The sequence below is a fragment of the Xyrauchen texanus genome, chromosome 39 (genome assembly GCF_025860055.1).
Source record: "Xyrauchen texanus isolate HMW12.3.18 chromosome 39, RBS_HiC_50CHRs, whole genome shotgun sequence".
In the NCBI taxonomy this organism is placed as follows: domain Eukaryota; kingdom Metazoa; phylum Chordata; class Actinopteri; order Cypriniformes; family Catostomidae; genus Xyrauchen; species Xyrauchen texanus.
The window spans coordinates 37,369,233-37,382,143 of record NC_068314.1 but is presented as its reverse complement, the minus strand read 5'-3'; the positions used below and the strand labels follow the sequence as shown (position 1 = coordinate 37,382,143).

The window sequence follows — 12,911 nt, the reverse complement described above, 5'->3', positions numbered from 1 at the left end:
AACGACTTGCGTTCTTGTTGTAGGGAGATTCAGGCAGACCTGGGATCAGCTATCCTGGACAGAGAGGACCTACGGTACAGTGATTCTGACTGTTATCATTTGACATTGTTTACCATTACATTAAGTTGTCTCTTGTCTTATGTTTGAACATTAAGCTTTATGATTGTATCAGATTAGTGATTTCCCATGTACTGTAGCTGTGCTAGTTTCATGTCTCTCGTATGACTGCAGTCTCTTTCTTCTCATAATTGATCAAACCATTTCAACTCAGATCATGTACAGTTAGACCCTGATGTATTATCCTTCAGATACATACTTCAGATAAACCGTTGATTTGTTTCACAGGGTGACAGAGGCAACAAAGGTGCACCAGGTCCCAGAGGAAGTAGAGGAGACTGTGGATCAAAGGGAGACCCAGGCCCCAAAGGAACTCCAGGAGGGCCAGTGAGCAAGTTTACTCATTTTAGCTTTTTTCTTCAGGCGGTTTTTGATGAACAATTTTACTTCCACCATGTGTGAAACATGTAGAGCGGGACTTGATTGTATCCCTCGGGTACTGATCGGGTTTTGTGAAAGGTGTTAGGAGGGCAGGGGTTTAAAATAAGATGACTTGGTGACATCAGCAGTTTGTTTTTGAAAGATTACACAAAGATAACACAGTCATGTTTTTTTCTTTGGAATAACAAAAAGTGTTCATTGATTCGTAGTGTAAAGACTGGCGTTACCGGACAGAAGGGATCTGATGAGGACTTTGTGTTACAGGGAGAGCCCGGACCCGGTGGAGAGCCTGGACTGAGAGGGCCGAGAGGAGATGAAGGAAGAGACGTGAGATAACTGATGGTTGTTTTCATGTTTAATGCATGAGGCTCGTTCTTCATATGTACAAGATGATATGGCATATTCCATATTTTGTAATCATGATAATTCCCCTCTAGCTAATTCTATTCTTCAAATGCATGAGCGGATTTGATTACTCAAAACCATGATCAACAATGCAGTGATCGGTTGCCGACATGACAGATCATCTCCCAGTGGCAGCGGAGGCAAGGTCAAGCATCCATCCAGAGAGAGAGAAAGCAGTAAGGATGCTTGCACCTAAGCTAGTTTAACCTTAACACCTGTTTCTAATTCCAGTGAGCATGGGGAGAGCGGCATATAAGTAGCCACGCCACCAGCATAAGAGAGAGAGAGAGAGAGAGTATGGCACAAGGAAGGCCACAGTGCTCCTGAAGCTGTTGCGTTTAATCTGTTGTGTTTGTGAAGCTAATGTGTTTAAGTGACTACGTGCCTGTGAAGCTGATGAGTTTGTGAAGTTGTAAAGCATTGATGTGGCCGATTAAAATCTTACCTGAGCCTAGAAAACCCACGTTCCTGTGTTCTCCTTCCCTTCTGCTGTGAAGTTGTTACACTAGTGCCGAAACCCAGGATCAAGATCAAAGTTGGTATGCCTCATGGAGTCCTCACCATTGGCCGAGGTCCTCAAGTCCCTCACCAGCCACCACTCCCCCCAATAGGCCCTGCTTGAGCTCCGACAGGACCAAGATCATCGGTTCCACGAGATCCTCAGATCTCAGGCAGAGGACTGGCAGGCGATCCGGAGCCTCCTAAGTCAGGGGAAAGCCCCAGCTGTGACCCCAGACAACAGTGGCCCCATACCCCCGCCCATGCTCATGAAAATGGGGTCAGAGGATGACCCAGAAGACATCTTTGACCTCTTTGAGCGAACTGCTGAGATCTTGGGCTTGCCGCGAGCTCAATGGGTGGCCCGACTCATTCCTTTGTTGTCTGAGGAACCCCAACTTGCAGCCCAACAACTGCCGGTGGCTAGTCTCCTGGACTGCAGTGACCTAAAGAAGACCATAATGCAACAGGTTGGTCGAAGTCCAGAACAGTACTGGCAGCTCTTCTGGTCCATGGAATGGGAAAAGTCCGGCTGCCCATTTGCCTTCTCCCAGTGACTTCGAGATGCCTGCCGAAAATGGCTGCTGGAGGGGGACCGCGGCATCGAGGGAATTGTCGACCAGGTGGCACTGGAGCAGTTGATCCGTCGACTACCGGAGAGGATGGCAGAATGGGTCCAGTGTCACCGCACAGCGTTTCTGGAGGAAGCAGTCCAATTGGCAGAGGCCTTCCCTCTTTCTCTCTCTTTGGACGGATGCTTGACCACGCCCCTGCTGCCACACTCAGTAAGGATGCTGTCATAGAAGCCTATGTAGGCAGGAGGACAGCAAGGCAGCTCTCTACATTTTGAAACAGACCCATATACTCTATATAAACATATATAGACCTATAAATTAGTTACATTTATACTACGAGATATTTCTGTATTCATTAAGTTAAAGAGAGTCGTAACATTGATGTTAACCTAGGCCAAACAGAAAGTAATCTTTAAGGGATAGCTCACCCAAATGATATCCTAAGTGTGTGACTTTTCCTTCTTCAGCAGAACACATGTGAAGAAAAATAGAAAAACAGTAGGTCCTTAAAATGTAAGTGGATGGTGATCAGACTTTTGAAGCTCCAAAATTCACAGACAGTCAGCATAAACGTGCTTAAATTAACATCTTCTAACATGATATGGTGCAAAAAGCTAAATATAAAACATCTCTTCCAGTAGGCTTCACAAGAGGGTGCAGTTCACGTGGTCTCTCATGTGATGTATTCGTGTTGACATGTTATGGATTTAATCTCACGTTCTCCTCTTGGTTGAGACATTTATGATAAGCACACAAATACACTATTGTGAGTTAAGAAATGGATAAATACAGGTCTAAACCAAAACCAACGAAGCTTCTGTACAGCGTTCCTCCTCCTCACTTGTGCGACACATCCGGACGAAAAGTGCTGTTTACGTGCATCAGTGCTAACAAGAACATGCCAACATGATTACATCACACACATGCATACTGCAGCTGCTGTAAGGGATGGTTTATAGTTAAAAAGTACTTAAATACTGATCTTTTTTACACCAAAAGCAATCATATCATTTTAGAGTCGTATGGATGATGTTTATGCTGTCCGTCTGTGATTTTTGGAGCTTCAAAAGTCTGATCATCATCCACTTGCATTTTAAGGACCTACTGAGCGGACATATTTTTCTATTTTTCTTCAAATGTGTTCTGCTGAAGATATAAGGTCAAACACACATGAGGGTGATCAATGATGAGAGATTTTTCATTTTTGGCTGAACTTTCCCATTAAAAAAAGAAACCAAATCGCACAAAATAAAGAGAAAAGGCTGAAGAGTTGTGAATAAATTAAATGTGTAACGTTACTTTCAATTGCAACTTTTGATTTGCATTTTTGTAATGATTATTTCAATGTCCTTACATACATGATTTTTACTTGCGCACAAGGGCGGAAAAGCTCTCTTACATGGCCGGAAAACATCGGAAATCATGAATGATTTGTTTTATTATGTAAGAGGACTATCATTTATACTAATGGCACAAATGCAGACATCGCTCTTTCATTAAGTTCTTTGCATCTGTTGAGCTGCGGAGAACCAACGTCAAAACCCTAAACTTTATGCGCGAGAACATTTTACTGATATATGAAGTAAATATGAAGTAGATTACTCCCTCACGACTAAAGCAGTACCTCTAAATGTGCAAAACGGGCTGTACCTATTATTATCCACAATATTATTATTTTAGTCAATTTGAAATTATTCATAAAATTATTGTTTCACTAAATGTATTATGTGCTTCAAAAGGGTCCTCGTAAGAATAATTTATAGGCTTGAGTAGACACTTTCAGCATCGCATCTGGTAATAAAGGTGCAGTCTAATCCTGTTTACGTTAAATAAGCCTGTTCCCGAGCAGGTTTGAGTTTACGGACCTGTTGCCATGACAGCAACTCCGAGATGTTCTAAGAACACAACAATCCAGGATCGGGTCAAACCGTCAACAGTGAAATCCGGTTAACTCCCTAATCAGCGTACAAAGAACGGGCCCATGATGTGGGATATTTTATCTAGGTAGATATCCGTTACCCAGGGCTGGGCTGCTAATCTGGCATACCGGGCATTTTCCCAGGGGGCAGACGCACTTTGGGGCCGATCAGGGGTGGACTGTCCATCGGGAAAACTGAGCAGGCCGATGGGTTGGTCAAGAAACGTGCCGAATGGGCTGCGATAAGCTAAAATGTGCCGCCACGTTATGTAGAACGGACCACAAAACGCCGCCACGATATGCAGAAAAGGACAGTGACCCCCCCCCTCGACAAGTTTTGGGCCAGTTGCCAAATAAAATCCTGTGCCGATTTCTCTTCCCAGTCCTGGGAAATCACTGCAATTTAAGCAATTCATAATAAATATTGTGTGTTTAACAGGGTGACCCTGGTCCAGAGGGAGACCCCGGCCTTACTGTAAGCACTCCATTAAAAAATTCTGATTTTGTAATCCATTAAAAATACACAATTATCCCTTTAATATAGCTTTAGGGATGCATATTGAATATTTGATAAATTTTCTCAGGAATGTGACGTCATGAACTATATCAGAGAGACCTGTGGATGCTGTGGTAAGATTATTATCAATTAGTTTGAAAACGAATATGTTGCTGTGTTGGCGTCGGTTAAAAAATGGCGTCATTTCTGTTTCAGATTGTGAGAAGAGATGTGGCGCTCTGGATATTGTGTTTGTGATTGACAGCTCAGAGAGTGTGGGATTGACGAACTTTACCCTGGAGAAGAACTTTGTCATCAACACCCTCAACAGACTAGGATCCATGGCAAAAGATCCCAATTCTGAAACAGGTTAAGAGACTACAATTATCTACAGACCAGTATATATACTGTATACTGTATACAGCATTAATTTTCTAAAGTGAGGATGTTTGACATCAAATGTAATGCCATGAATAATAGTTTTAGCAAGTGCAACAAACATAAATCGAAATGATTATTTGGCGTGAGCACCCTGTGCCTTTAAAATTGCACCAATTCTCCTAGTATCTTGGAGAACTTGCCACAGTCAGGGTCAGAAATTAACTTTTTTATTTTGGGGCTATTAATATTTGCCCCATGGATCTGATTTTCAAGGGTATTTTTATCTTTATGACAGCATTGTAAAAACACAGTGTATCGTCATTTTATTTATAAATTCTTGATTTGAATTGCTTTACTAATATACACTCACCTAAAGGATTATTAGGAACACATACTAATACTGTGTTTGACCCCCTTTCACCTTCAGAACTGCCTTAATTCTACGTGGCATTGATTCAACAAGGTGCTGAAAGCATTCTTTAGAAATGTTGGCCCATATTGATAGGATAGCATCTTGCAGTTGATGGAGATTTGTGGGATGCACATCCAGGGCACGAAGCTCCCGTTCCACCACATCCCAAAGATGCTCTATTGGGTTGAGATCTGGTGACTGTGGGGGCCATTTTAGTACAGTGAACTCATTGTCATGTTCAAGAAACCAATTTGAAATGATTCGAGCTTTGTGACATGGTGCATTATCCTGCTGGAAGTAGCCATCAGAGGATGGGTACATGGTGGCCATAAAGGGATGGACATGGTCAGAAACAATGCTCAGGTAGGCCGTGGCATTTAAACGATGCCCAATTGGCACTAAGGGGCCTAAAGTGTGCCAAGAAAACATCCCCCACACCATTACACCACCACTACCAGCCTGCACAGTGGTAACAAGGCATGATGGATCCATGTTCTCATTCTGTTTACGCCAAATTCTGACTCGACCATCTGAATGTCTCAACAGAAATCGAGACTCATCAGACCAGGCAACATTTTTCCAGTCTTCAACTGTCCAATTTTGGTGAGCTCTTGCAAATTGTAGCCTGTTTTTCCTATTTGTAGTGGAGATGAGTGGTACCCGGTGGGGTCTTCTGCTGTTGTAGCCCATCCGCCTCAAGGTTGTGCGTGTTGTGGCTTCACAAATGCTTTGCTGCATACCTCGGTTGTAACGAGTGGTTATTTCAGGCAAAGTTGCTCTTCTATCAGCTTGAATCAGTCGGCCCATTCTCCTCTGACCTCTAGCATCAACAAGGCATTTTCGCCCACAGGACTGCCGCGATACTGGATGTTTTTCCCTTTTCACACCATTCTTTGTAAACCCTAGAAATGGTTGTGCGTGAAAATCCCAGTAACTGAGCAGATTGTGAAATACTCAGACCGGCCCGTCTGGCACCAACAACCATGCCACGCTCAAAATTGCTTAAATCACCTTTCTTTCCCATTCTGACATTCAGTTTGGAGTTCAGGAGATTGTCTTGACCAGGACCACACCCCTAAATGCATTGAAGCAACTGCCATGTGATTGGTTGATTAGATAATTGCATTAATGAGAAATTTAACAGGTGTTCCTAATAATCCTTTAGGTGAGTGTATATATATACACACACACACACACACACACACACACACACAAATTCAAATTAATTACCTATAAATCTAAATATCTTATTTTGTGAAAATATGCATGAGGTTTAGAATAAAATAAAACAAATTAAAAAAGATGGAAATTATTATAGGGTATTTTTAGCCCCTACATTTTTAATTTCAGGGTCATTTTCGTCATGTCTGTCTCTGACAGTCCCAGACTGACTCAGATCTGATGTTCAGATCCATTCCATCTATTCTTGTCGCAAAAGTAATGTTTGTAAGTAATCTAAAATGTATATTTCCCACTGGCAGATTAAAGCAGAAGACATAAAATTGCATTCTTAAGGCAAAGGTTTATGTGAAGCATCTAAGGTGTGTAAGAATACAGTATTCTGCCCTAAAATATGAGTTCCACTGACCTGATCTCAGAATGGCTGCATCACCTAAAAGGCTTGACTATTATGGAAACAAGAAATGTTAGAAATGTACAACTTAGTGCTGCCACACCACAGGAGAGGTGCCTCCCTGTCCAAAACGTCCCATCCTCCATCATGGACTCCAACAACGCCAGTCCAGCGCACTCTCCCTCCCATTGCTCGCCGGTCTAGATAGCGTCCATTTGGTTGAACCACTTCCACATTTCCTTGATGGTTCTGTCGTCACTTTTAAGTGTTTGTAACTTTCCCCTTCACTGTTGGGAGGTCCGGTGGTAGCCGTGTGCGGCCAACAGCTGAGACACTTCCTGAAAGACTTTTTTGTATCGCTCATCGCAAACGAGAGGAACATCTGCACCTCGGTGTGGTTTTGCGCACAGCCATTTCTTTTTACAATTCGAAAGTCTAGTGAACCAATGATACTGCTATCACTGTTGCTAACTTTAAAACTAGCGGGTTGATGTCGCGTGTCGGAAATCCAGTGACGCTAGTAGTGACGATTCTCCTGGACCAATCAGTGATCTGCAGGATTTTGACGTCACATTTAGTATCGGCTCGCTTGGAACCTCGACCGAGGTGGTGCTAAAAAAAGTATCATGTAGCAGCTACTATCCACAGTGGAAAACCCCCAAAAAAGCGAGCCGATGCGAGTTGTACCGTGCAGTGGAAAAGCCCCTTTAATGTACATGAAGAGCACAACGTAAGTTACATTGTGGGTGGAAAGCCGTTTCATAAACTGGTTAAAAGGTTTGTGTTTACGATGTTCATTGTTCAGTCTGACTCTGCTGAATCCGAGTGTGCTTTGCCATAACTACACTGCAACAAAGATGTCAACATCTACAACCACAGACCAAGACGTCCATCTTTCCTTTCTTTTTTTTTATTTTCCATACATGTGCATAAGACTTTTTGAACAGTACTGTAAATGTTATATATACTTATATACCATTACTATTTATTTATCCTCATGTTGTTTCAAACTCATATGGCTTTCTAAAGGAGCGTTTCCACGTTGCTTTTCCATTCAATGAAAGTGAATGGAGACGGATGCTCTCAAGCTCCAAAAATAACCAAACAGCACCATAAAACAGACCAAAATGTCTGTTATTATTCACTGAAGATCTTCCCCTATGGCGCAGCTCTCAAATCTCATTCATGTCTGCGTGCATTATAACATATAGCGAGAAGACACGTCGGGTTTGAAGTGATGCCATCCGCCATTTGCTCTATCATTTCTCAAGATCTGTCGTCTATGACCATGTTTACATGCACGCTCTTAATCTGGTGATGCCTTATTAGCCAACAGCATGTGTTATTTTTTCACACTGCACAGCTTTACCAGCGTCCTTACCAGCTTATCCATTGTGCACAACTGTTGTTCGGATGCCTCTTCAGGGTTTAATAATGCCATTATATATTAAATCTCTTGTAAACACATTTCTTGCTTTGTCGGTTTTTTAAATAAGCTGATTTTTGGGAGTTATCAGAGCATTGGTGTGCATGTAAACGGGCTCACTGATGTCAAATCTGGTCTTTTGGTGCTTTTTTCCTGCTTATTATCAATTCGTTATGGCAATATTCAATCTAAATGAGTGTAGTGGCACTTTGAACCAGTTTAGGGATGCAGGAGTGCTTTTATGTTTTCTGACTCGCATTTGTTATATTGCGCAGGAACTCGAGTCGGCGTCGTCCAGTACAGTCACAACGGAACATTCCAGGCGATTCACCTCAACGACTCCAAGATCGACTCTTTGTCTGCCTTCAAAGATGCCGTGAAGAAGCTGGAGTGGATCGCCGGAGGAACGTGGACTCCTTCGGCCCTGAAGTTCGCCTACGATAACCTGATCCGTGACAGCCGTCGCGCAAAGTCTAAAGTGACGGTAGTTGTGATCACAGACGGCCGGTATGACCCACGCGATGATGACAAGCTGCTCAATTACCTGTGCACAGACACCAGCATTGACGTGAACGCCATCGGTATTGGCGACATGTTCGATCAGCCAGAGGAGAACGAGAGCCTGAAGTCCATCGCGTGCAGAAAAGATGGCAGGGTCATGGGCATGAGGCGATTCGCTGATCTGGTCGCGGAGGATTTCATTGATCGAATTGAGGCCGTTCTTTGCCCAGGTGAGTCCCGGAAACTGGCCGTCAATTTGCCATCATGATATCCATAAAGTGTACAAATCCCTTACATTAACACTACGGTTTATGTTTTAGATCCAGTGACTGTATGTCCTGACCTTCCATGCAGAAGTGGTAAGTGAGAATATTCTTTTCAGCAAGTTTTTCTAATTTGTCCCCAACAAGATTAAAACAAGATGTTTTTAGTAAGGATGCACCAAAGTATCGGCTGCCGATATTTATACTATCGGCATGTTAATGGTAATATGCAGGAAAATGCTGATATGAAAAACTGTTGGTTTATATATAATTAATTAGTAACACACTTTGTAAAAACTACTAAAAATAATAATAGCCACAATTTGTAGAAGGGTTGGCACTCCTAAGAACATGTCAAATAAAATGTTTATTCTTTCTCGTTCTCACGTTAATGGGGGAAAGTGCCATAATCGGGAAACCATCGAAAGCGTATCCATTAATGCTGCATGATTGATTGAATAAAGATTGAAATCACAGGATGGCCTTGTGCAATTTCTAGTTTTAAACGGCAAAAATGGAAGTGCAAAAATGTATAAAATAAATGTTTTATCCATAAAAATAAATGTTTTATCCGAGTCCAGAGAAGTCAGCAGCGCTTCTGGACAGTGATGATGTATAGCTTCTCCTTTACATAGTAAAGTCTTAACTTGCATCTGTGGATGCAGCGGCGAGTGGCGTTGACTAACAAAGGTTTACTAAAGTTGAGAGCGAGCCCAGAGAAGTTGGCAGTACTTCTGGACAGTGATGATGTATAGCTTCTCCTTTACATAGTAAAGTCTGAACTTGCATCTGTGGATGCAGCGGCGAGTGGTGTTGACTATCAATGGTTTACTAAAGTGATCCCAAGCCCATGTTCATGATATCCATTACAGATGAATTATGTTTTTAAGACATAATTCATGTGCATTCAGAAGTGGCTTTTGGCCTCGCCCCTTACGCACCAAGATTTGACTTGATTTCTTGAATCTTTGAACTATTTTGTGCACTGGAGAGGGTGAAATGTCCAAAATCCTTCCAGTTGTCTTTGGAGAACTTAAGTGCGTTCTCAAAGCACTGGGTTGTTTGCTGATGCATCTGTTGGCATATTGGCGAGCCTCGACCCATCCTTGCTATTTAAGGACAAGGCTTTTTTTGGAGGCTCCTTATACTGTATACTACAACTCGATTGCCTCACCTGTTTAACATCAGACTGCTATTAGTCCTAAACTGCCCCTCTCTCAACTTTTTTGGAATGTGGTGCATGCATCAATTTCAGGAAAACAAAACATACATCTTCAAAAAGCAATGCTATTGATTAAGTAATACATGAAGTACCTTGTCTTTATACTGGTTTTGTTTGAAATCAAAGTACATTTGCAAATAACTTCTTTTAGTTTTTATTGGCATTTTGCATTCTGTTGTTCTCATGAAAAACACAATCAAATCACATGAAAAGCTGCTGCCGTTAAAGACATCCAAAGATACAGAGTCCTCTGAAACAAGGCTGAAACGTTACTGAAGGAACCGCGTGGCCATGTGCGGATTATCATTGGTAGAATGATGTTTCATTGAGAGAGTGTGTTAGCTAAACACAAAGTGAAAAAGAAAATAATCTAAACATAAAATCTAAAAAGCAACTAGGCAGTGCCAGTTGCTAGGAGGCCCCTAAAACTATTGTTTCAACCCTCACTTGCAGATGTGGCATCTTCGTGGAATGGGTATCCCTTACACGACGCCCTTGCAGAGGAGGAAAATGACAGTCCTGTCCCGAACACTGTACCGAGCGTGGCAAACTTAATCAACAATCTACAAGAGCTCAAGCACCCCGATGCCTACACCAGGGCTGTAGCTACATTGGCTTACACGGCCCAGAGAGCGAAACAGGCGTCTGGACCTGAAAAACAGAAATGGACCGACCTGTTCACTGACACGTTTAGAGTCGTCTATTCCGACATCATGGGAGACCCAAACAAGGCTCTGGGCTTGTGTTAGGCTTCTGATATGGATCGGCCATTTCTAAAAGAATTGGAAGCCCTTGGCCTCGCTGTGGAGTTGTGCTTAAGAATGAATTTAGTTTCTGTCAGCAACCATTTCTGCATTAACGACTAGAATGCAATGCTAATACTTTTCTTAGTTTGCAGGAAACAAGCATGTAAAATAGTTAACCTCATGGCCAGATTAACAACCACTAACTCTACTAACCTGTGCTACGAGCAGTTCCTTGCTAAGAAAATGTGAAACGGCAATCGCGTCTCTTTGCCTCAATGCCTGTTTTTGTGGTCCTATTGAAGCGGAATGAACATTTCTAAACAGACTCTTGGACACTTTGCACGTGCAACATGCTAGTTTATGTTAATTTGCTTGAATCCTCAGGGTCTCTATGATTTGAAGGCATTTTCATCTTATAAATGTGACAGGAGATGTGTCAGTGTGATGCATCTATACAGATTACATGTATTGTGAGCTTCACGATAATCGCTGAAATCAGTTTTGCACTTTGCACATCATGGCTGAATTCTGAAGCCAAGCCCCCCTGTAGCTTCTCATAGATTTTGGACAATATTTATACAAGCTTTTTAGATGCTAAACCATTATTGATCATCAGATGTCCTTGGTATATGTATATGTATATATATATATATATATATATATATATGTGCTGCTATGGCAATTCAGTCTTGCTTTATGTAGACTCCTTACATGAATGTTTATGGCCATCTATGTGTCATATGTTGTATGTGCAATTATTGTTTTTGGCAGTAAATGCATAGCAATATGAATAAGGTCCAATACTGCACATCTATGGCATTGCTTATGCATGAGAGACTCACTGAATGTGTCTGAGCTTTATGAGCTAATAGGAATTCAGAGGGACATAGTTTCATTCAAATAATGAGACTTTGTCTTAGTAACAAAAGTAACTTGTGTACATTTAGTTACAATAATTATACATATATTACACTGTATATTAGAAATGTACAATGAGAAATGATATAAGTTCGTGGACTGCAAGAAGTGTTGCAAGAAGAAATTTGTTACAAATAAACATATACGTATTTAGCAATCAAAAGCTTTTTTGTTAGATTTACTCTTATGTTATCTTTTGGATATAACGACCCTTTTGTAAAATTGTCACAACATTTCAGACTCATGTAAGTGCATTTCTTTGATGTGACATTAGCAACATTTAACGTGCAGTCTCTGTTTCAAATGCATGTTACGCTTCAGAAAAATCTCTTTTTTGTTTTGTTTTTCCAGTAAAAATATCGAAACATTCTTAAAACAAGATATATAATTGATGCGAAATGGCGGAAGATATTCAATCTTGTTTTCAGAGAAATCTAACAAAATTTTGTATTGCAAAAATTTATAATGAAAAAAATGGGGTAATTTGTCAATGGGGTAATATAAGAAAATAACTTGATTAAAATCGAAAACAAGATTATTTTTCCTTCCCCTTTGGCAAATAGTTTTTTTCTTGTTTTAAGCATTAATCACACCAATTTTAGTGAATTTATCTAAAAGCAAGACGTAATTTCTCATGCCATTATTCTTCTCAAGTCATTTTCCTTGTTTTAAGGATGTTTCGATATTTTTATAGAAAAGTTAAAAATAGTCCTTCAAAATACATACAATTTTATTTAATTTAGTTGTATTTAATTATTTAATTCCTTTATTTCTTTTATTTATTTGTATTTTTTTCTGATTTTTTTGCACTGTTGTGCACTGACGCGTTTGTGCTTCACATGAGGCTAAAGTTCCATTATAGTGACGTTTATTTGAATATTTGATCTTGTCAGATTATGAAAATGTATATGACTATCATAGATTGTCTCAGTATTGAGTGGCATGAGAGCATAAAATCAGCTCATGTAGGGAGACGTCCTCTGACAAACGAACCAGGGATCTTTTAGGTTGGACTTTGTTCAGCTCCAGACAAAATCAGTCTCAAGAGTTTAACTAAGACCAACATTGCTGTGTTTGTG

General features: G+C 41.0%; 1 protein-coding gene across 2 annotated transcripts in view; it reads left to right on the top strand.

Moving 5' to 3' along the window:
• Positions 1 to 12,911, top strand: part of LOC127632330 (collagen alpha-2(VI) chain-like) — a 31,047-nt gene that overhangs the window by 17,406 nt on the left and 730 nt on the right. The window contains exons 20-28 of one of the 2 annotated variants that reach the window (XM_052110857.1): positions 24 to 74; positions 346 to 444; positions 763 to 825; positions 4,334 to 4,369; positions 4,479 to 4,524; positions 4,607 to 4,759; positions 8,458 to 8,913; positions 9,004 to 9,042; positions 10,622 to 12,898. In XM_052110857.1, coding sequence (XP_051966817.1) covers positions 24 to 74; positions 346 to 444; positions 763 to 825; positions 4,334 to 4,369; positions 4,479 to 4,524; positions 4,607 to 4,759; positions 8,458 to 8,913; positions 9,004 to 9,042; positions 10,622 to 10,917 — 1,239 coding nt within the window. In that variant the 3' untranslated portion in view covers positions 10,918 to 12,898. Of the gene's footprint in view, positions 1 to 23; positions 75 to 345; positions 445 to 762; positions 826 to 4,333; positions 4,370 to 4,478; positions 4,525 to 4,606; positions 4,760 to 8,457; positions 8,914 to 9,003; positions 9,043 to 10,621; positions 12,899 to 12,911 lie in introns of those variants that run through there. The other variant, XM_052110856.1, reaches the window with a different exon arrangement.